The sequence below is a fragment of the Gopherus flavomarginatus genome, chromosome 11 (genome assembly GCF_025201925.1).
Source record: "Gopherus flavomarginatus isolate rGopFla2 chromosome 11, rGopFla2.mat.asm, whole genome shotgun sequence".
Taxonomy (NCBI): Eukaryota; Metazoa; Chordata; order Testudines; family Testudinidae; genus Gopherus; species Gopherus flavomarginatus.
The window spans coordinates 27,554,925-27,577,843 of NC_066627.1; the positions used below are offsets into that span (position 1 = coordinate 27,554,925).

Consider the following 22,919-nt stretch of genomic DNA (forward strand, 5'->3'; position numbering starts at 1 on the left):
TTCTGCAGTAAATAAAAACGCAGTTATTAAAAATGACAGTTAAAGCACAGGGCTGCTGGAGCGTTGAGATCAATGGAACAAAGCGGACTCGGATTCCTTCACCCACTCAATCCCAGCCACAGGCTTTAATATTCCCATTCATCTATGGAAAACTCAAGGCCATGGTTCTGACATTAATTTATGCAATATAGACCTCTGAGACCCATGACATAAACACAAACTGATGTCTTCTCTGTCTGCTGAGCTTCTAGACCACCAGCACCAGGGTTCAAAATATTCAGTTACAGCCTCCCAGATGAGCGCAGGGCACTGAGGATACAATTTCTGCAGAATCTCAGTTTTTATACATTTCCAGCCCTCATGGCTCTTAGATAACCTTCGAGACACAAACAGAGTATAACGCAATTAAGTGCCATCTTCCTGAGTCTGCAGACTGGCAGCTCCATTGCCTCTGCTGCTGGTCAGAGCCTTGTGGAGCAGCAGCTGAATGACATTAACAAGAAGGGTCAATTTCATGACTGCTGTCCCAAACAGGTGAGGAGCAAGGAGGGCAGCAAAAAACCACTCAGTTTTATGCCACAATTTATGTTGCTCGGGACAGTTCCAAACAGCAGCAGTTGCTGTTTTGATCTGATTTAAAATGAAAAAGAAATCACTGTACAGATTTGGCAATTTTTCCCCTCTCCTTTTTTTCTTATTATCCCCTTTTTCCACAGGAGGGGGACATGGAGGAGGTGGGGGACAAAAATAGAAACATTTGAACATTTGTCATTTCAGTTCAATTCAAAATGATGATTTTTTTACCCCAATTGACATTTTTCAATTTGTTTCATAAACTTCAGTGACAAATTTTCATTTCTTTCAAAAGGGCCTGGAGCAGAGCAGGGGTTGAGCACCTACCAGCATCAAAGAAAGATGGCGCCTATGGCTTTGTCCCAGGAGTGAAAGTAACAAAGGACTTACCAGCATGCCGGAGTCCTGGACGGGGGCCTGGCCTCAACCAGAAGAGGCAGGATCTTTCAATATTTAAAGGCTCTGGGACTCCGGCTGTGGCTGGGAGCCCCAAGGCCTTTAAATCACCCCAGAGCTACCAGCTGCAGAGGCGGCTGGGAGCCCCGGGACTCAGGGGCAAATTAAAGGGCCCAGGGCTCTGGCTGCCACGGAGCTCTGGCCCCTTTAAATCACCAGGGGAGCCCTGCCACCACCCCACGGAGGCTGGAGACCTGGGCCCTTTAAATCACTGCCAGGAAAGCCGGTCCAGTCCGGCATGGCATACTGGTTTACTTTCACTTCTGCTTTGTCCACACTTTCTTCCCTGCGATCAGCTAATCCCACTCTGCATCAGTGATACTCAGTCCTCAATGGTTCAGGAGCCAAATTAGTGGTCAACATTACCCAAAAGAGCCACAGTAGTGAGAATTCATTGTTTCATTTACTATTTTGACACATCTATCTACAGTATTATCCTTACAACAAAATGAATGACCAAGTATTCTCCAATTGGTTAATAACATAGTAAACACATCCTGACTAGTTAATAACTTAGATTGGCTAATAATGAAATCACATTGTTTTAATTTCACGTGCTGCAAAGAGCTGCAGGGGACACGTTAAAGAGCCGCTTGCATCTCACGAGTCTCAGTCTGAGTATCACTGTTCTGCCTGCTGCAAGAACTCCCTCACTCTCTAGTAAGGCCAGCCGCTATCCCAGTGACACAGGCTCATTCTCTCTCTCTCTCTCTCTCCCCCCCCCTCTCTCACACACACACACACACACACACACACACACACCACACACTTCATTTTTGCCATGATACACAAATAGCAGGCAGCCCCCATGCAGAAATGCATGAGTCAGACTTGCCTTCTCGCTCTATTCTTGTGCGTGCGTATGTGTGGATGTGCGCACTTGGGGATTTGTCTGTGTCTACGTGCATGTGTATTTCTGTTATTGACCCAGACAGCTCACAGCGCCCTCGGTGCCTTACTGAGCTAAGAGGCAGAAATGGCTTCTGGCAAGGGAGAGCTCTGCTCTGAAGGTGGGAAATCAGAGGATGGGGGATGAGACACAGAGCTATGTCACTGGCTTGTTCCCAAACCTGCGTGCTCATATCTGTGCATGCAGGTGTGCAAATATGTCCCTTGGCATGCCTGTCTGTACACTCATGTCTCCTAAAGTGTGGGTCTATGTGCGTCTATCTGTGCCTACGTACACACGTCTCTCTGGTTGCACCTGCACATGTGTCTGCCCGTCTCTGGGTGTAGGAGTGTGAACCTGCACATGTGAAAACATGGGTCTCTATGTGTTTCCGTAAATGGGGGTGGAGGGAACAGTGATTAGACAAGGAGCCTGGGGAGGGAGGTTGGGACTAGAAGTCAGTGAGGATGGGAAATGTGGGTGGGGAGGGTGTGTGACTGGAGGCAAGGGGGAAGAACAGAGACATATCCCATGAGGCACTGGGAAGTGGGAAACTGGAGCTGGCTGGGCAAGGAGATTGGGGCTGGGATGAGAATCCTGAGGTGTGGGGAATAAGACTGGCTAGGTGAGGAGAATGTGACTGGGACAAGGAGCCAGGGATAGAGAAGAGACAAGACTGAGACAGGGACAGGTTGGAGGGGATGGGGCAGAAGTGGTCAAGCTTGGAGGGGTAGGGGAACGGGCAAAAGAGTATGTGCCCACCAGAGCACGTTTCCCACCAGAGCCTGGAATGGAACCCAAGATTCCTGAGTCTTACTATTCCTCTGCTCTCAGCAAATACGAGAGAAACCCACTGGCAAAGTGTGTGTCTTATCCCCCTCTAATGCTGGCCCACGTACAGGATAACAACCTACCACTGCTATCACTTACTCAAGTGGCTGAGATCTCTGTGATGGATCCCTGCTGATGGACCCATGTGGGTGTCAATTCGATACCACATGAAGGAATTTCTGTTTTTTTCAGTTTGCCTTTTGCAAAACCTAGGAAATCTACATCCAAAAAAACTATGTTTAAGGAACATTTCTAAGGTTGCAAAGTCAAGTGCTCAGAAGTTAGGAAATGGCAGAATTAAGGTGGCCTGTGACATTGTGAGCATGCACAGTGATAGTCCTCAGTTACACAATCACATATTTTGGCCACAGGATCCCTGCTCCATTCCATGGACCTGAATCACGGTTATTAGTGAAGGAGACTGTCTGTAGGACCCATTTCATTTGCTGCAGAAGTTGGAAGGCATGTAGCGAACAAGATAGAAGATTGTAGGAAGTGAAAAGATGGTCTCATAATTAAGGCAGTTGAATGCTTCCCTGGAGAACTGGATTCTATTACTGCCTCTGCCACAGAGCTCCCAGGTGATGCTAGCCAAGTCACTTAAACCAAACTTTTCATGGGTGAGCACTAATTGCGTGTTCTTTATTTTCTGGATGCCCGATTGAGAGTCTGCAGTCTGATCTGCAGCAGTGCTGAGCATTCACAACTGTCACTGGAGTTGATGGGAGCTGTGCTCTGAACACATGAAATGCTTTATAAGAGAAAGTTCCTTATCTTACAATAACTGGCTAATATGACAGAGAACACCTTAGTGAAGACCCTGCGGGTGGGAGCAATGCTGAAAGGGAGCACTCTGTACTGAAAGTGGATAGAGCGGACTATGAATCTGAGAAAGCGTTGATGAGCAGGGTGAACGTCTACATGAAAGTAGATGTCCTTCATGACAAGAGCTGTAAACCACAGGTCTTTTTCCAGGGGTAGAATTACAGATGCCAACGTGACTTTACAAAAGTTGTAGTTTGTGCACAAAGCGGTTGAGATGGCGAGGGCGAGAATGGGTCTCCAACTGCCTTTCTTTTGGGGGACTAGGAAAGAGGTTGAGTAAACACCCCTCCGTTGGCACTGAAGAGAACCCACTCTCTCGCTCCTCGCTGTGAGAGAGATTCTGCTTCTTGTTTGCGAATGTTCTCATGAGAGCGGCCCCCAAGGGAGGGTGGGCGAGGGGGTTTTGGAGAAGGTAGGGATGCAAACTCTAACATACAGCTGGAATGGACAATGCAGAGCACCCATCCGTCCATTGTTCTGGTACTCCAGGTGTTAATAAAGAGTGCTAGACAACCACCACAGGGTGTGTAGTAGTCAGGAGGTGTTGGACTCCGTGGTTTGTGGTTCTCAAGCTCCCATCAAAAATAACATTTAGCCAAGTGCTGGGAACACACTGCAGAGGTGTGGGGAAGGGGATCTTTTGAGCTCTCTGCCTCCTGTGGGATGGCTTATAAGGTCTCTGGTGGAAGAACTGTTGAGCCATCCGTCTAGGCTTGTATTATCGTTGGTGGAATTTTCTCTCTGGGGCAGGTGTATATTCCCAGGGAGCGGATGGTGGCCCTGGAGTCCTTTAAAGTGCATAAGGACTCATCCATCTTTGGATTGAACAGATGAATCTCAAAGGGTAGGTCCTCACTGGGGTTGTGAATCTCCCAGGGAAACCCCAAAGCATGGAGCCAGGAGTCCCTGCATATCATGATGACAGTAGCCATTGCCCTGCAAGTTGTATCAGCTGTTGTTAGGGCACACATGTGGACCAACAGACTCTGCTTTCAAAATACTCCACCTCTAGGTGCACAAAGCACGTACATCCCCACAGTGGAATACAGCTAGGGATCAGCTCTAGAAGAAGAATGCTAAATATGCTGAAATATCAGGTCCCAAGTGTCTCAAATTGGACACCTAAATTGAGTGGATACCTTTGACTTTAATCTCTTTATGCCTCCATTTCCCATCCATAAAATGAGGATAATCCCCCCTCATTTTAAAGGGGAGTTGTGAAGATACATTCATTAATGTTTGTGAAGCACTCAGATAGTGAAGTAATGAGCAGCATAAAAAAGCCCATGTGGAAACAATTCTGGCTTCCGCGCAGGGTTGGAACAGCAGCTGTCAGTGAGGTCTGTGGCCACACACTGAAGAACGAGGAAAAAACAAAAGATGGAACACCTGCTCACTAAGGCTACCTCTACACTTTGGGCTCATCAAACTAGCATGAGTCTAAAAGAGCAGTGTAGCCGCAGTAGCACAGGTAACGGCAGTGGAGGCATGGCTGCCACGCTGAGTACATACCCTCCAGTTTAGGCAGGTTTATATGTGGCAAAGCCATGCCTTGGCTGCTGCTACCAGTGCTACTGCAGGCACTGTTATTTATTCTCCCACTAGCTCAACTCCGTGTACATGCACAGGGAATCACACTCCTAGCTTGTAGTGCAAATGGTAGCCTAAGTGAGCATCACCCATTCTGTGCACTGGGTGAGGCAGGGGTCCTGTGGATGTGATCACGTCATTCAAGACTGTATCAGAATTCATCTGCGTGAAGGAGACAAATTAAGGCTGCACAGATAACCTTAATTCTGGCATTTCCTAACTTCTGAATGTTTGACTCTGCAACCTTACTAATGTTCCTTCACTGTAGCTTTGTGTGTGTGTGAGAGCACATATAGGCATGTCTGTCTACCAAAGTGAATGACTGTGAGCACGTGCACCTGCCTGTCACGTGTTTCTCTTTCCCTCTTTCTCTTCTTAGTCCAGTCTGTCTTCATTTTATACCAACCCTGACAGCCACAGGAGTGCCATTAATTTGTGCATCTGACACTGCAGTGTTGTGAGAGGAAGGAGGCCACTTTACTGGCCCCGCTGCAGCTCAGCAGTCACCTCCTTCCCAAACCACAAAGGCTGTCATGCTGCAGAGCAAGGCCTGGCCCTGTTACACAGCCTGAGGAGTGGCCCCAAGCCAGGGCCCGTCTATACCTCTCGCCTGAGAACTGCTGCCATGTTGGAGGTGCAAGGCCCTGGATTCAGCCAGCTGCTGGCCGAAAGCAGGGAGCAGCCTCTCTGTCCTGCGCAGCCTCTGGTCTCCTCTCACAGAGCTACGGGGTGAGGATGGCCACACCTGATTCCCGCTGGGCTGCCAGACCCATTTCTCTGGTCCAAAGCAGGTTGGCCTCCCACTATAAAACCAAGGGAGTCGCAGATTGCAAAGCCAAGATGACCTGCTGGGATTGTCTAGCCCAGGGATGGCCAAACTTACTGACCCGCCAAGGTGCATCCAATGATCTTCAGAAGTCTGAGAGCCGAGGCGCACCTGTTGGGATCCAGCCCCTTGGGAGGCACCTGCCAGGGCTTGGAGTTTCAGCCCTGCTCCTGCTGAAGCCCCGAGCCCCAGCAGGCACACCCTGTACGGCTGAAGCCCTGAGACCCACCTCCACACTGGGCAGAAGCCCCTACCTCACCACCCTACAGCAAGGCAGAGGTCCTGAACTGCCCCCCACCCAGTTTGGTAGGTAGAGAATGGGGGAGGGGTGTAGGGGGGTTCAAAAGCCGTACTTCAACTGTAAAAGAGCCACATGTGGCTCCCACGGTCTAGTCTGAGCTCCTGTGTGATGCAGGACCTAGGACTTCCCTGAATTAAAATCGTGTGAACTAGTGCATCTCTTTGAGAAAAAAGTGTCCAATCTTCATTTAAAACTTGCCAGTGACAGAGAATCCCCCACAGCCCCAGGTAAGCTGGTCCAGTGGTTGGTTATCCACTGTTAAGGGTGAGAAAGGGGATGATGGCCAAGCAGAGCCAGGCAAGGAGGCGAGATGGGGTGACAGACAGACACACGGGGTTAAGGTGACACACCCCAGTCACTCACCTCCACTTCACACTCATACTCGGAGGCGTCGAGCAGGGTCACCCTGCAGGTGGCGCTCTTGAGCTTCTTGGCAATTTTCTGGGGGGATTTCTGGGTCTTGCTGGGCGTGGTTTTCTCAGACAGACCGTCTGTTTCGCTGTAGTCCTTCTCCTCCAAATCCATGCCCTGGGGGATGAGAAACATGTGTTACCCTCCTGCACCCGCATGGGGGTCCGGCTGGTGTACCCTGCACTGCCACCAGGGAGCCATGGGGTTTGGGAGCTATCTCAGGATGAGGCATGCTGGGCTAGTGGGGAGCAGAAGGGGTAGGAGCCTCGTTGTCCTCAAACTGGCTGATACAAAGAGACCTCTCTGGCTTTGGCCTGCACTGAGGGGCATGGGGGGGATCCCTGTGGGGAGAGAGGAGGGTGGGAAAACCAGGCAAAGGTTGAAGGAATCCCTCCCTCCTGGCCCTTCAGTGAAATGGGAGCTGGTGGGAGAGACCACAAGTGACCCCTCTCTCCCTGCACAGCAGGGGATGGCAGCACCATGGGAGTCCCTGCTTCCCTCACGGTGCTGGGCTGCGGCTCTCACTGGCACATTCCAGAGAAGAGGCATTTTCAAAGCCCAGCCTATTCACCACCACAGTTTGAGCACCTCCCACCCCCGTGCATGGCCTGGCCCTCTTTCACCAGACTGCCAGTTGCTGAACTATCTGCCGTGTATCACCACCTAGCTCCAGGCCTGGGGCCTATGCTGAATGGAGGGCTGTAAAGAGGCAGGCGCTGAGCGCCATCCAGCTCTTCAAACCACCTGCCCTCACAGGAGATGAGCTAGCCAGAGCATGGCATGATAGTGCCAGGGGGTGCCAGCCCAGCTTCATCCTGCCTGTGCTCTGGGCCTGGGGGATTGGAAGCACAGCCTCTGAAGGATGAATCTGGCTGGCATCTCCTGAGATCAGGGGTTGAGGTCTGCCATGGAGAGACCCTCAGTGCACAGCCTGTTCCCTGGATTTTCCAAGAGATTTCCCATGTCTTCCTGCATGCCATGGAGCATCAGAAATCAAGGTAGGGCTGCAGGAAGAAAAGGAAGGTGGAGATCTGGGAGAGCCGGACATCTCTCCCATACACCAGTGTTGATCAGAGTAATCTCATGGAGTTCAGCAGGGTCACTGTGCATTGACACAGGTGTGGCTGAGATCAGAATGCAGCCCTCAGCCCACTGGCACTTGATACACAATAATGCCTGCCAGCAAATCAGTGCTTCCTGGGGCTTGGGTCACAGCTGTCTGACACTCCCTCAAAGTAATGCACTGAGTGGCCCACAGACCCCTCTGCTGAGATGATAAGATCTGTCTGCCCCACAGCAGCTGAAAAGACACAACCCTCATGCTGCTGGAACTTTGGGTACCAAGCTCAGGCTTAGCAGCCCGGCACACCCAGAACTCCCTACAAGGGCAGTATGGAGGAACGGGTTCTCCGGGCAGCTGCACAGCAGGTGACCCTGGGAGGTGAATGATGCAGTGGCATCGTGAGCTCCCATTTCTCCTCCTCAGATGGGGATTCAGGCCCCAATCAAGTCCTTGCTGCCCACATCACGAGACAAGGGAGGGAGCCAGACAGTGCTCTCTGCTGACTGGACTTCAAACCCTGCCCTAGGGTTAGTTTCAAATGGAAGCAAGCTTGGTGGGTTTCTCAGCCTACTCTCTTCTTGTCCACATGGGCCAGGGAGCTTTCCTCTCACCGCCCAGTCTGGACAAGGCAGACTGATAAGGCAGGGGTGGGGGCGCTTTTATCACCGCTGCCCATGCTGTGACCATGCAGCTAAGGGGGTCAGGCACCCTTTTCAAGCACGATTCTCACACCATCCCGAGAAGCAACTTTTTCCTCCCCTGTGTTTTCCTCCCCCTCTTGGCCTTAAGCAGCTTCCAAGGTCTGGCCAACCAACCCAGGGCAAGCAGTGAGAGCCTCACCATGTGGCCACAGAAAGTGAGGACTCTCATGGAGATGGTAAGGGACCACATAAGCTCTGACTGCCCTTGCACCAGCTGCCTCTGCACATCAGTGACCAACGGCTCTTTGCAATCACCTGCATTAGATATTTTCTGAGCCAACAGTCAAACCCTTTTGCTGCTTATCTCTGTCATTCTAGCACAGAGAGGCTCTTGGTCGGTAGGCTGGGGTAGGCTCGGGTGGGAACAGGATGACACCAGTGTGACTGAAAGCAGAACATGGCCTGTGGCCAATCACAGGAGATAAGATTGTGGGGACTGATTCTCCTATGGGGTTAAATGGCTTTTTCTTGGCAACTGGTGCCTAGCATGCACTGTGCATCCTCTCCACCTGCTGCAATTAGCAGCTATGTTGGGTTTGTTTCAATTATTTATCGGCTTGGAAATACTGCTGGCAATTTTCCCCTGGGCAGGATATGGACTGTCCCTTTCCACTGCAGCAGGAAAGGCCCTACCTCCTCTGGCAACACAACTGCCCTGGCCATGATAACTCTGACTCATCGGCCTGGTTAGATGTTTCCTCTGAGAAGCCAAGACTCCCCATCCTAGGTCATAGATTCCAAGTCCTCCTCTCAGGTCATCACAGCTCCCCCTGGTCCTTTCCCCCAAGAAGCGACCCAGGGTATGTCTATACTGCAATGCAAAGTGGGACTGCAGCTTGGGCAGAGATACCCTCACTAGCTTTACCCACACCAGCACAGCTCAGCCTCGCAGGGCAGATGCTGTGGCACAGGCTTCGGCAACACGAATAGGTCCCTAGGGTTCCGGGAGGGCTCATATAGCATTTCCGGGCACCGGTAGTGTGAAATCTCGCTCCTATCTCTTTGTGCATTGGCTGAGGCATGGGGCTTTCTTTCTGGCCCCTTTGGGAGTTATTTTCCAGAGGCAATGGAAAGGAGCACGGTCTGGGGACTAGAGAAGGGATGGCAGCTCAACCTCCTGAGTTACAGTTAGTGGAGCTCTCTGTTGGCAGGTTAACGAACATGGAAGGACACTATACAGCACTTTTGGATGCAAGGCAAAGAGGAATCCTGCAGCCAAATGAAACTGCGAGATTATTTCAGTCTCTGACAAGCCAGGCTCCATTCTTCCATCCTGTGTCTTTGTCTGGCAGACAAACAAGGTCAGAAAAGTGACCCTGGGAAATGACACCTGTGAGCTGATTCTCCATCACAGGCTTCCTCACTGAGTTGTCTCGCTCTGCTAGTAGGAACATGATGGCATTGCCAGCAGTTCAACCATGTGTGATAGAAACAGAGCTCTTCCCCGCCTGCTTCAGTCACCAGCCTGGCTTAGGGAGTTGGCTGGGAGCAGGCCTGGTGATAGGAGAGGTGGAATCACATGGAGCGCCCTCCTCCACAACTGAACAGGCTTCACCAAGAGGTCTGAGAAATTCTTCTCAGTAAACCTCTCCCAGAGAAGCCTTCATCTGTGTGCGTGAGAAGAATGAGCTTGTCTGAGGAGACACAGGTTTAGCTCCCATTTCTGGTGCCACTCCGCTCCAGCAGCTCAGAGCAGCAGGAGGAAATCCCCCAAGGACACAGTGAGATAGCTGCTCCACTGCACTCCCTCCTTTCCAGCTAGTAGAGAGGTGTCCGGGGCAGGGCTGGAGAACACAGGACTTTTACAGCAGCACAGATTAGAGCAGCCCTTCGGCAGCTTTGAGCTCTGCCAGGGATTGCATCAGTTCATCGAGGCATGTGGCTACTTGCCTCCCTCAGCCCCTGACCCTGCAGCTGGGTATGGGGACCTTGGCAGCTGCTCAGCAGCACTCTGTTTCCTGCACTGTCATGTTCCTTTGGGCTCCCAGCACTGCTCCTCACTCTCTGCCTGGGGCTCCCAAAGCCATGACCCAGCGCTGGGCAAGACCGGCCCTGGGGGGCAGGGTGTCTCTCCTGTTCTGCCCAGAGGGTGGATGGAGATAGCTCTGCTACTCTAATGGGGATGAGCAAGCTGAGTTTGTAAAGTGATGCTGATTGTGCAGAGCCCTGTAGCACTAGCCCCTTGTGTGGTGGGCTGGGGTGGCCTAGGGTGGGTCCCCCATTCACCCACTCAACAGGCCCCAGCCATTCCAGCCTATCCCGTTATAGAGCTTGGAGAGCTAAAGCAAAAGGCAGCTACTCTGGACAGAGGCACAGACTGACTTGGCACACATCAGCTTCTGTATCACTCCCTAAACCCCTCTGCAGGGCAGATAAGCAAGAGGGTGTGTGGCCCATACACGCAGGGAGACCCAGCGCCATCAGTCTGCCCTGATGTGTGGGTGTTTCCTAGACATGCACTTCCTGGAGTGGGTCTGAGCCCCGGCACAATATGGCAGACAGCAGGCAGAGGCTGCTAAGTGGAGATCCTGGGGCCAGCTCCAGGCTGCGTGGTATCTCTGTATGCAATGGCTGGATGGCTCCACTGGGCACTGCCCAATGGCAAATGGGGCAGCTGGCTTGTGTGAAGTTAATAATACCGCTGCTCACATCCTCAGTGTCCTCCTATTGGCTCAGGTGCAGAGAGGCTCAGGGAGACAGTGCCCAGTGTGTCTAATCACACTCTGCAAGGGAACTGTCTTTATTGGCAAGAGGGAAGGGGCCAAATGATGCCAGCCATGGAGACCAAAGGCCTCCACAGAACAGGTGCAGCATGGGCAGACTTTTCCCTGCCTGCCCTGAGAGCTCCCTCTAGCGGGAAGCTCAGACTCCACCTCCATCCCCTCCCTCTGCTGAGAGTGGCCACTGACAGGGTGGGCACCTGCCCGCTGGGACCAGGTAGCGTCCCACTCAATACCAAGCGCTCAGGCCTATGGGTCCGAGCACCTCACTGGCACTCCCTGGCCCGCCACCCACTCACCGGCTCCGCACTTCTGGAGTCAGCCTGGGCTCTGGGCTTCTCGTTGGCCTCAGCTTCCCGGTTGTTGGCTGTCGGGCCAGAGCCAGTGGTCACCGTGGTTGGGCTGGTTGCTGCTGCCTCCAGCTGCTGCTGCGGGGGCTCCTCCTGGGCATTCTTCACCCCTGAGTCTGGGCCCGTCTCTGTCGTCATGGTGACTAATTATTCTGCAGCTGCATAGGTAAGGAGAAGGAGGAGAGAGAGAGGGAATTAAATGCCATCCTGGCCTTTGAAGCAATCTCCCCAGTGTCTGTGAGGAGGCACACGCCCAGCAGCATTCCAGGTGCTAATGATTTCTTGGTAACAGCTACGCCAGGGGCTTCCAAACTCGATGACACTTCGCATGCTGACTGAGCCTGCTGTCCAGGCACCCCAATAGCAGCCCCGCAAGCCCCTATCACAACAGGCCCTGCCAGGCTCAGCCTCTCCATGGAGCTTCGCCCCACGGTTGGGAAATCACAGTCATACCCTTGATCGGTTACCAGCCCACGGTGCACTCTCTCCTTTTGGTTCCTTTAGCAGCTGCTCCTGGAGGTCAGTTCTGCAGGGAAGGACGGGGACGAGGGGGGAGACCCTCAGCCAGCATGCAAAGTGCAAGGGTGGGGCTCTGCTGACTTGTTAGTCACTTGGAATAGGAAGAAGAACCTGAGCTGGAAGGGACTCTGGAACCAGCCCCTGGGCACAGGGAGAACCTGTGCTGGATTCCTGTGCCCTCCCGCAACGGGCTCTGGGACCAGCCCCTGGGCACGGGGAGAACCTGCACTGGATGCCTGTGCCCTCCCGCAACGGGCTCTGGGACCAGCCCCTGGGCACGGGGAGAACCTGCACTGGATGCCTGTGCCCTCCCGCAACGGGCTCTGGGACCAGCCCCTGGGCACGGGGAGAACCTGCACTGGATGCCTGTGCCCTCCCGCAATGGGCTCTGGGACCAGCCCCTGGGCACGGGGAGAACCTGCACTGGATGCCTGTGCCCTCCCGCAATGGGCTCTGGGACCAGCCCCTGGGCACGGGGAGAACCTGCACTGGATGCCTGTGCCCTCCCGCAACGGGCTCTGGGACCAGCCCCTGGCTCAGGGAGAACCTGCACTGGGATCCTGTACCCTCCCACAGTGGACTCTGGGACCAGCCCCAGGGCACAGAGAGAACCTGTGCTGGGTTCCTGTGCCCTCCCGCAACAGGCTCTGGGACCAGCCCCAGGGCACACAGAGAACCTGCGCTGGATTCCTGTGCCCTCCCACAGTGGGCTCTAGGACCAGCCCCTGGCTCAGGGAGAACGTGCTCTGGATTCCTGTGTCCTCCTGCAATGGACTCTCCCTGGCCCTGTCCACAACCAGGTTTCCATGACATTTTCCCGCGCCGGTGCAGCCAGTGGCGAGCCCCTGGGTGAAGCACTCTCAGAGGCTGCTGTCAGCAGGGTCATTGCTGGGTGTCCTGTCCAGGTGCTGGAGCAGTAGTGGGAGAATGTCACAGAGCCCTTGGGGCAGACGCAGCCAGCGGGCCTTCAGGCGGCTGAGGGAGGGGCATGACACACAGCCTGTATGGGACCCTCACCTGGCTAGGAATAGGAGGACTTGGCCACGTGACCCAAGTTTTCCATTGCCCTGAGCTGGAGACAGAGAAGCCACGTGGCAATTAGCTTTCAAAAGCAGGCACTGCCTGTCCCTGAGCCCCGAATTTACAGCGTCAGGCCTAATGCAGCCTGTCCATTGTCAGGCAGGCTTAGCGAGATGGCAAACGCAGCTGCACGCAGTGATGGGGATTAATATCCTGGAGCCACTCAAATGACCAGCTTCGCTAATGAGTCCTCCACACTAGGGCCCTCATCTCCAATACAGCCAGCACTGTGGGGGTCACAGCTCCCGGGGCCAGCAGATCCAGCTGCCCTGCTGAGAGATACTCCCACCCGCCGTGCTTCAGATCCATCACAATACAAGGGCCCCCCAAATGGAACCACTTCCCCAGCCCACCCCAATATATTCTTCTCTCCCTCCATCCCAAGTAATGCAGCTCAACCCAGCAGGCGGGAGATGAGCAGAAATCTGCCTGTGCCCTGCCACAGATTCACCCTCAAGTCCCCTGCTACCCCCAGACATGGATCCAAGGATCCAGTCTTAAACTGCCCTGGGGCAACACAGGCCTTTCCATTTAGTGAAATTAGGGGACCAGTTGCAGGCATTTTTGGAGAACAATCCCTGCAAACGAGCCCAAACCAAGGCCCAGGGGGCACTGAGCCCAGATCCTGGGACACACAACAAGCAGGACACCCCAGCTGGCAGGCTGCCGGTGACGTCAGCACGTCGGGAGCATTTTAACTAGTGGGATTGCCTAAAAATGCCCAGAACGCCTGGACCACATTTCTAAATGGGGGTGGCTGCAGCCCCTTCCCAAAGGGGGATCTGGTGCCCTGGGAATTAAAAGGGGAAGTCACCAGCCTGGAAGGATCAGAGGGGAGAGTGGGAATTCAAACTCAAAGCTAATAATCCAATAGATTCAGTAGAAAGCAACTTCAGCCCCACAGGTATTCAGGGCACTGACCTGGTATAGGGCCTGGGCCGCACCCTGGCCCAGGGTCTGGGGGGTGCCATGTTCCAACTGAGCCGACACAGGGCATCTTCCATGGCAAATTCATGTTCCCCACAACATGCAGTAAAGAAAAGCCCCCAGGGCTGCAGTCAGCCCGACCCTGATGCAGAACCATAGCGCACCTTGCGCTCCCTGTTGTCTGACCCCCACGGCAGGATAGTCCCCCTGAAGCACTGGGCTCTGTGAAATGACATGCATGAGGGCACAGTGCCAGTTTATGCAAGAGGCAGCTGTGTGTCCCCCGTGGTCCCTCGTTCCCTGGCAACAATGTAAATCTCTCTGGGAGGAGGGAGAAGGCTTGCACTTGTGACTCCTGTCTGCACGGTCCTGGGAGCTACAACCAGACACCCAGGAATGGGGTGCCTACGCTGACCATGCTTTGGCTTTGTATTCAGGCCTCTAATCCCAGTGACAGGCAGCAGCAAGTCTCCCAGCCCCAAAGTCACTCCTAGTTCCTCAGCGGAGCTAAGCAGCAAAGTGCTCTACAGGAGTCTCCCTAAGGCAGCAGTGAGAGGGCCCATCTCCAGCCTAGGGCCAGCGCTGCTCAGTGCCGCTGAGGGAGAGAAGTGGAGCTCTCCCATACCTCACCAAAGAGGCTGTGCAATGAAGCATGCGCTAGCAAGCCCCACCTAAGCAATCAGCTCATGCCCTAAAGCACGAGATTTGAATAACCAAATCATTATCTGTGTTGGTGCAACTAACAGGGATCAGGAAACCACCCAGCCTTGCTCTGAAATCCGGCCCCCGCCCTACTCCTTAACAAGCTCCTGCAGGGCTGACTTCCACAGGCTGGCTACACCCTGCAGGGAAACCTGCTGCTTTTTAGCCGGCTGGTGACCAGAAGAGGGTGGAAAAACGAGGCCTGACCCGTTTTCATGAAGAGGTTTTTGATTTGGGTTGGTTTTGAATTTTGGAAAGCTCAGCTCGTCTTGCTCCTTTTGGCTGGAGGTCTCCGTGGAAAACCGGAGAACGTGGGATTCCGACTTGGCCAGAGAGTGACCTTATGAGCCCACAGGAGCGAAGGAGAGGAATTTTTAGTCAGACTGCTTAAAACTCACTTTGGTGACGCCTATTTAATTCAAACACCTGACACACAGCTGGGAAAAGGCTCTCTTTGGGAGAGAATCGCCAGCCCCCAGCTCCTTCATCGGAGGCCTGAGGAACCTGCCACGGCTCCAGCAACAGAGAAGGAAGGCAGTACAAGGTAGTTTGATCTTTCCAGGTAAATCAGGGGGAGGGGAAAGAATCTTGAAAAGCCTCTTTCCATGGCATGAAGAAGTGAAACACAAAACAAAGGAACAAAACCAGCGTGTGCGTTTGAAATAGAGTTGTTCCCCTTTTTCTGTCATCCTCTTATGTGCTGGGGCAATGTGCCCTTTGCAACGTTATCCCACGCGGCCCCTCCCCTGCCCCGGCTGGCGAAGCGGCTCAGCAATGGGCAGTAGTTAATTGCTTACATCACGACTTCCTCAGCGTGGATCTTAGGCCCAAGGTTTCAGGTCCAGATCTGGTGCTGCCCCAGCTCCACTCAGCCCATCAGGGAACTGGGAGATGCTCTAATCTACAGGGGAGGGCAACAGCCCCCAAAGGACCATCTGTCAACTGGGGTTCGCAGGAGCTCAGTTTGCCCCAGCCATGCCTCTGCCACATCCCTCCTTGCTCCAGCACGCCCTGCACTAGGGGCTGGGGGAGGGTCATGTGGGAGCTGATTAGACCGGCCCCACTCCGCTCCAGGCTTCCAGGTCTTCTCACTTCTGGACACTGTGCTGCTCCTCCTCCTCCTCAGTGTGACGTGTCCCTGTGCTAGCTCCCCAGCAGGTCCACAGCGTCCCACCACAGCCAACCCTGCCTGCCCACACCACGCCTGGGCAACCACCCAGGCTCAGAGGCACATGTTAACTGGACGTATTCAGACTGAAATTCTTCCTCCAGGACACGACCGCAGCTGAGAGGCCCAAGTGTAGGCTCTGGCCTTTCACACTGAGCTTCCAAAAAAGGAGCTCTGTCTACTGCAAGCAGAAGACTTTCTGTGCTCCGTTCCAGGGGGCTTTTCAAAGGTACAGGCCACACCCTTCCAAGTAGCACCTAGCAGGTGTGAGAGGAGGTGGTGGATGGGGGTTAGGGGTCATGACCATGGTCAACTATATGTTGAGTTCAGCAGCCCGAGAGGCCAGAAATTCTTTCTGCTGGACGCCAGGTTGCACTGAGTGAAGGCAACTGTCCCACCCAGGTTAGGAAGCTACAAATAGGGACAGAGGGAAAGCCAGGCAGGGGTGGTTCCAGGCAACAGCGCACGCCTGGGGCGGCAAGCTGCGGGGGGCCGCCTGCCGGTCGCTGTGAGGGTGGCAGTCAGGCTGCCTTCGATGGGTGCCTGTGGGAGGTCCGCTGGTTCCGCGGTTTCAGCAGCAATTCGGCGGCGGGTACGCCGAAGGCGCAGGACCGATGGGCCTCCCGCAGGCATGCCGCCGAATCTGCATTACCAGCGGACCTCGCGCAGGCATGCCGCCAAAAGCCGCCTGACTGCCGTGCTTGGGGTGGCAAAATACATATACCCACTCCTGAAGCCAGGGACCTATCTTCAAATACACTGTGGCCAAGGAGAGGAAAGGGCAACCATGCTGCTAAAAACATTAGGCCAGAGCTCAGCTCCTGTAGGCTGGTCATTAGGGTTGACAACTTTCTAATCACACAAAACAGAATGCCCCTGCCACGCCCCTTCCCTGAGGACCCGCCCCTGCTCCCTCCCTAACTCTTCCCCGCCCTCACTCACTTTCACTGGGGCTGGGGTGCAGGAGGGAGTATGGGCTCTGGGCTTCCAGGAGCTACGCAGAGCTAGGGCAGGCAGGGAGCCTGCCTTAGCCCCAGGCCCCCCACTACACTGCTGTCCTGGGGTTTTACTGGAAAGCGCCAAAGGCAGCCATATGTATGGGGCACTGGGCACCATTCTGAACTCCTCATCTGTCACTCTAAAGCAAGTGCCAGTGTCACCCAGGCTGAGGATAGGAAGATGCCACGGTTACAGCAAGGACAAGGGAAGGGAAGGTTGCATTTTAACAGTGCCTGAACCTGAAAACATTCCTTTTAGATTCCAGCTCTTCTGCAGGTTTCTAAACCTTTGCTCAGCTCGGGTGCAGGAAGCAGCATTAGACTCAAATAGAGGCTAAGTGTATGGCAAGGCAGAGCAGTATGACCTGCTGCAGACAGCGGAAGCCAAGGGGAATGGAGGGCCCTAGGAGAGGATATGGGATTTATCACTAAGGCCCATGGTGGGAGATCTCCCTAAGCTCAAGTGAGAGGCTTATGCTTTTGGAGCTGAAGGCCCAGACTGCTAGTCTGAGCTCCATGTATTATCTGCATGCAGAAATGCATATCCCTATTCCCTTAAAGGGGGCTCTCTGAGCCAGCCCGTGGCTCACCCTGGACTGCTTTGCACTGGATTCCATAGCAGTAGCTTCTGCAGACATACTGGGGTTCTAACGGGCTGTTCCCATGGGGGAGCTGAGTCAAAACCCCTCAATAATTAAAAACCAAAGCAGTGCTCTGAGAGCATCAGGCCAGGCCCGTGATGTAAGGGGCAGAGATCAAGCCATGGAACGCTGATGAAACATCTGCAGGCACCACTGGTGAAATGCACTCAGCTCCACCAGCAAAGGTACATGGATCTCCAAGCACTCACTAGCCTCCCGCCTGGGGGCTGGGCTGGGGGTATCCAGAGCAGTGCCCTGGTCCTCATTCTCTGAGAGGTAGTGGGACACCTTGAAGCACCTGCCATGGTAAATCAGAGATAAATTCCCCCTCCTCCCCCAGCTGTTTGGGCAAGAAACCTCCTTACACATTCCCCACTTTGACCCAGGTCTCCCCACCCCCTTCTCAGGGATGGGCAGTTAACTGGCATGGTGACACAGGCCATCTGCCAGGAAACCCAGCTTCTTAGCCTCAGCCCACTCCTGGACACATCCCTGCACTGCATCGGGGGGTAGCCGACTCAGGCTGAGCCCCATTGGGCCGTGCCCTAAGGGACAACCAGGGCCTCGCACCTTTTGGAATACACCTTCCCAACACCACTCAGACCTTGTCTACAGTGGAACTTCGGTCCCTGGCGTAATGGCAGTGGGGAAATCATGTCCATACTAGGTGCTAGCAATGGTGCAGCTAAGAAAGGGGCTGCTGCCATGGCCTACAGCAGAGACAGCAAGAGGTTCAGGTTAGGGCAAAAACAACTCTCAAGAAGTTCAGGCAGCAGGCAGAATTGCTTCTTATTCCCCATGGCTCCGTTTCCACTCAAGCCTCAAATACGGCCCCACCCATGAAAGCAGATCAACACCACACCCGGCCCTTTCACCACCGGAGATTGGTGACATGAGTGAAATGAACTGTGTGGTCTGGACCATTCTCCCTGCAACCCATTAGTGGGTGCCACCAAGGGCCATGATTGGCTGTTTCTGTTCAGGAGGGATCCAGGACTGGAATAGCAGGGGGCTGCAGGGGCAGATTTGGGTGCATCAGCAGAGCTGAGTAGAGGCCCAGCTCTGGGGATGGTTAGCAATGATGTGCATCAGCAGAGCTCCATGTGTGCTCGGGGAGTAACCAGGACTAGAAGAGCAGGGGAGGTGGACAGAGGGCTGGCTGAGCTGAGTGGGGAGGATTTGGTCCCCATGATGCGATAGCCGGCACAGTCTCATCTCTTCAGCTCCAGGCTTTCCCAGCACAATCCCCAAAGCGGCTGCAGGTCAGGCCTCAGCGTGCTGTGCTGCCACCCCATCCTCAAATCACCCTTCGCCCAAAGGCAAGATCTGTGAGACTTTAAACATCCTCCTCCATTAGAGAGAGAAACAGAGAGAGGAAGGACAGGACAAAAAGACAGTGTGACTTGATCAACGCCTCCTGGCTGCCACCCCAACCAGCTGAGCTAAACTAGCCAACAACTTCTCCCTGCCATAGAGGCCCCACTCCAGCTCCCCCAGCTCTGTGTGCTTTGGCTGTCTCTGCCCAGGGAGATGACATTGCTGCTGCTGGCAAACTCCCTGCTGTGCAAAGCGGGTTCTGGAATGTACTGCGCCGTGCCCCCCACTCCCTCCATGCTCTTTCACCTTCTCCCTCGATCCCTCCTTCCAGCCCTTCGCTCTCGCTCCCTCGCTCTCCTTGGCTTTTCTTCTCCTCACTCCCTGGGCTTCTGCCTTTCCCTGGCTCCCCTCTCTCCCCATCCTTCCGCCCTCCCACTTCCCACTGTCTCTTCCCCTGCCCACAGTCCGCGCGGCTCACAGGCAAGCAGGCTGTGTGGTGCTTTAATCACCAAAGTTCAAATGAAAGAGAATCCATTTAACGGCGTTGTCACAGCTCATCTTCCGAGCAGACCATGGGGCAGGCCTTGCCAGAAGGAGACACCGACCATTTTCTGTCTGCAGCAAAGCTGAATCACTGGGTTTCACCTCCTCATCGTCCAGCACATACACACAAAGACACCCAAAACAACCCTCTCTGGGTAGGAAAGACTGTGCTTATTTTTACTAAAATATTTACCATGTTCCCATCTCTGCCTCTCCAAGCTCTGCCCCACCCCAAGGATTTCTCATGCGCTCCAAGGCCTGTCCTGATTTCCCTCTCTAAAATGTCCCTATGCATCCATGTCAAATGCTGACAGGCGTGATAACGTCTGGCCTCTAAGGGTATGTCTACACCGCAATGAAACACCCAGGGCTGGCCCATAGCAGCTGGCTCAGGCTGTGGGGCTGTAAAATTGTGGTGCAGCCCAAGCCTGGGGCTCTGGGACCCCAGAAGGGGGAGGGTCTCAGAGCCCAGACTCCTGTGCAAGCCTGAACATCTACACTGCAATTGTACAGCTTCACAGCCCAAGCCAGCTTACATGGGCCAGCCCAGGGTGTTTTATCGCAGTGTGGACATACCCAAAGAGTACAGCCTTGAAAACAGCGACCCTTTTATGTCCAGGAAAGCTATTTTGGGTTGGGGTGGTTCTTTTGAAAACAATGATTAGTTCTATTTCATTGTGTCCCTTGCCTGTCTGGGCAGTCGATAACATTGCTCCTGGGCCTTATCTCTGGAGCAATATAAAATACAGTCCCCAAACTCCCCAAGCCCTTTCTGAAATTGCTGTTCTGCAACGTATGCAGCACCAGAGGACACAGGACAGGGGACGTCATAGGTTAGTATCAGTAATTGTTCATATTCTGGTAGCACCCAGAGAACACAGGCTGGGGCAAGGGGAGTGTGAAGGAGAGCTTGGAGAAAAATGGTTTTCCTGTTGCAGGGAAATTTTCAAGGTTTTGAATATTTTTCCCATCCCAAAGCCGGACAAAACAATCGAAATCTCAAACATTTTTGCAAACCGAAAATCTGAAAAACAAATTCTGTTCAAGTCAATGGAAACTGTTAGTTAATTTCAAAATGTTTCTGTCAAAGATTTGATTTTAAAGAATAAATTAACTTACACTCCAAAATAAAGTCGTTTCAAACCAAAAAATGCTTCACTTTTGGTTTCAAATCAATGTCACAACGTCCTATTTTAACAATTTCCAACCTTTTTTGGAAACAGGAAAAACTACCCTTTCCCACTGAGAGTTTCTATCTCAACGCATCTGCATGTTTCAATAAAACAGCCTTTTGTCAAAGTATTCTTGACCGGCTGGGGAATGAAGGGTTAACTTGCACTTGTGCAGGAAACCTGGCATAAGTCACTTTTAACTTCACTACTCCTGAGCCAGGCAACCATCCCAAACAAGTGCTAACAAACCTTTCAGATCACACTACCCCTGATCCTTTCAGTGTCCATAGCCCAGCACCCCCACTGCACAGATCGTCTCCCACAGAGAGAGCAGAGGCTTTTGGGCTGCCCATTACTGGCCCACAGCAAGCACCTCTATGGTATTCCCGACTGTCCTTTTTCTACCCCCGCCGAGTCTGGAGCAGGTGTGACTGCCTCTGTAGCTGGTGTTCCTGCCTCATGCCCTGCAGTGACTCCTGCAGGGAGGGGTAGGTACTGCAGCTGCTGGGAGCTCTCTGTGCACACCAACACACCATTCCCAATAAGGCTGGCACAAGCCGTGAGAGAGCTGAATTCTTACTCTGCATTGAACCACGTCCTGTATGCTATCCATGCTGTGGATTCAAATTCCATACTGACAGCTGACAGACAGCAGTGTTTATTTCTGGCCGTCAGAACTCCTGAAGCCGAACCGCAGAACAGAGTGTGCACCTGGCCTGCTCCCCACCTGGCTGCAGGGCTGTGAGCACATTCACGTGTTTCCCATCCCCAAAGGGAACTCATTTCTTTTAGAGGCCAGTGCTACTGCAGAGGGGATCTTCGCAGGGCACAAAAGCCTGCCAAGAGAGAATGGCCCAAGGCTGGCGCGTCAGACCTTCAGATATGGCAAACATCACAGCTATTCCTGCAAAGTAAACTCTGAGCACTCCTCTGCCTGCATTCCCACCTCCCTCCTCCTCAACCCTGCTTCCTCTCCAGCCTGCCTAGCAGCTCCCCTCACAACCACCCAAAAAATAAAGGCCAGCTGGATTGTCTGATGAGTTTCTTTCTGTTAGCATCTGGGCCAGAGAAGCTGTGAGACAAAGCAGAGTTATACAGGAAGTCAGTTGACAGCTCCCCCAAACCTGGCACCTCCTGGCTGGTGGCTCTGGTGTGGGGTGTCACGAAGCAGCAATAGCTATGGGGCAGCCCCCAGCTAACTCCAGTCCCTGCCTCTCCCTGCAGAAGTCACCCATTCAAGGTAAAATCCTCTCTCCTGATACCTCCATGCTGTGGCCCAGGCTGCCTGCCCCCTAGAGTCCCCCTTGGCACCTGCTCCCAGCCTCACTCCCTTGAATCAGTCTGTCCGACCAGACTAGTTAAATATTGATGCAACAAGGTGGGGGGGCAGAGGAAGTAGTGGTCTGTGCCGCGCAGGCTGGGCACCCCTCCATTGGCAAACATGCCACAAAGAGCAGGGCTGCCCCTCCCAGCCAGTACACAACCAACTACGGTGCCCAGAGCCAGGCTCCCAGTGTAGGAAGGCAGGAGTGGAAAGAAACAGAGTGCTCATCTCCCTGCAAGGGAGGAATCTCCTCCTTACAGTCAACACAGTGCCTCTGAGCCCCTCTCCCTCCTTCCCCACATGTCCCATGAGACAGCCTCTCCCTTTCCCCCTCCCATTTGCCTGCCAGAGCCATGCCTCTCCCTTTCAGCGCTACCCATCCTGTGCCCCCAGCACCGTGCCCAGCCTCCTCTGTGGGCTGCAAACACTAGCGCTGTCTCCCCACCTCACAGCCATGTTGTTCATAAATAATGAGCGTCTGGCTTTTATCAGCTCCCTTCGCTCCAGGCTCAGCCATAAAACACCGAGAGCCCCTGTGACGAAGACGCCGATGGCTGGCAGACCCGGAAAGCTGCAACCCTGGGCTCAGGCACACGCCACCCAGCACTGCTCAGCACACTCCGGCGGTGTGGGGGGGTTACAGATAACCGGGGGATGAATCTGCACAGGGCTAGCATTGTTATCATCTGTATTCCACCCATGGCACATAGCCCCGACTTCAATCACAGTCCCAGGGTTCTGGGCCTTCTGTGCACACGTGGTAAAGAGACAACTCCACCCCCAGAGAGCTTGCAACTAAATAGATAAGACCGAGAGGGGAGGTGACTTACCCAAGATCATACAGCAAATCTGGGAACAGAATCCAGTTTTCCTGCCTCTCAGGCCTGTGCCCTGCCCACTGGACCCCACTGCCAGTCAGAATAGATGGCCCCCAGCATGTTGTGCATGAGGCTGGACAGAGCCTGACTTACCACATCTTAATGGGTACAGTA

General features: G+C 53.7%; 1 protein-coding gene across 6 annotated transcripts in view; it reads right to left on the bottom strand.

Moving 5' to 3' along the window:
• The window catches only part of EPB41L1 (erythrocyte membrane protein band 4.1 like 1), a 148,370-nt gene that overhangs the window by 43,244 nt on the left and 82,207 nt on the right, over positions 1-22,919 (bottom strand). For all 6 annotated transcript variants that reach the window (XM_050917233.1, XM_050917235.1, XM_050917237.1 and 3 more), the window contains 2 exons: positions 11,486-11,694; positions 6,655-6,819 (listed from right to left, as the gene is read on the bottom strand). In XM_050917233.1, coding sequence (XP_050773190.1) covers positions 6,655-6,819; positions 11,486-11,674 — 354 coding nt within the window. In that variant the 5' untranslated portion in view covers positions 11,675-11,694. The remainder of the gene's footprint in view (positions 1-6,654; positions 6,820-11,485; positions 11,695-22,919) is intronic.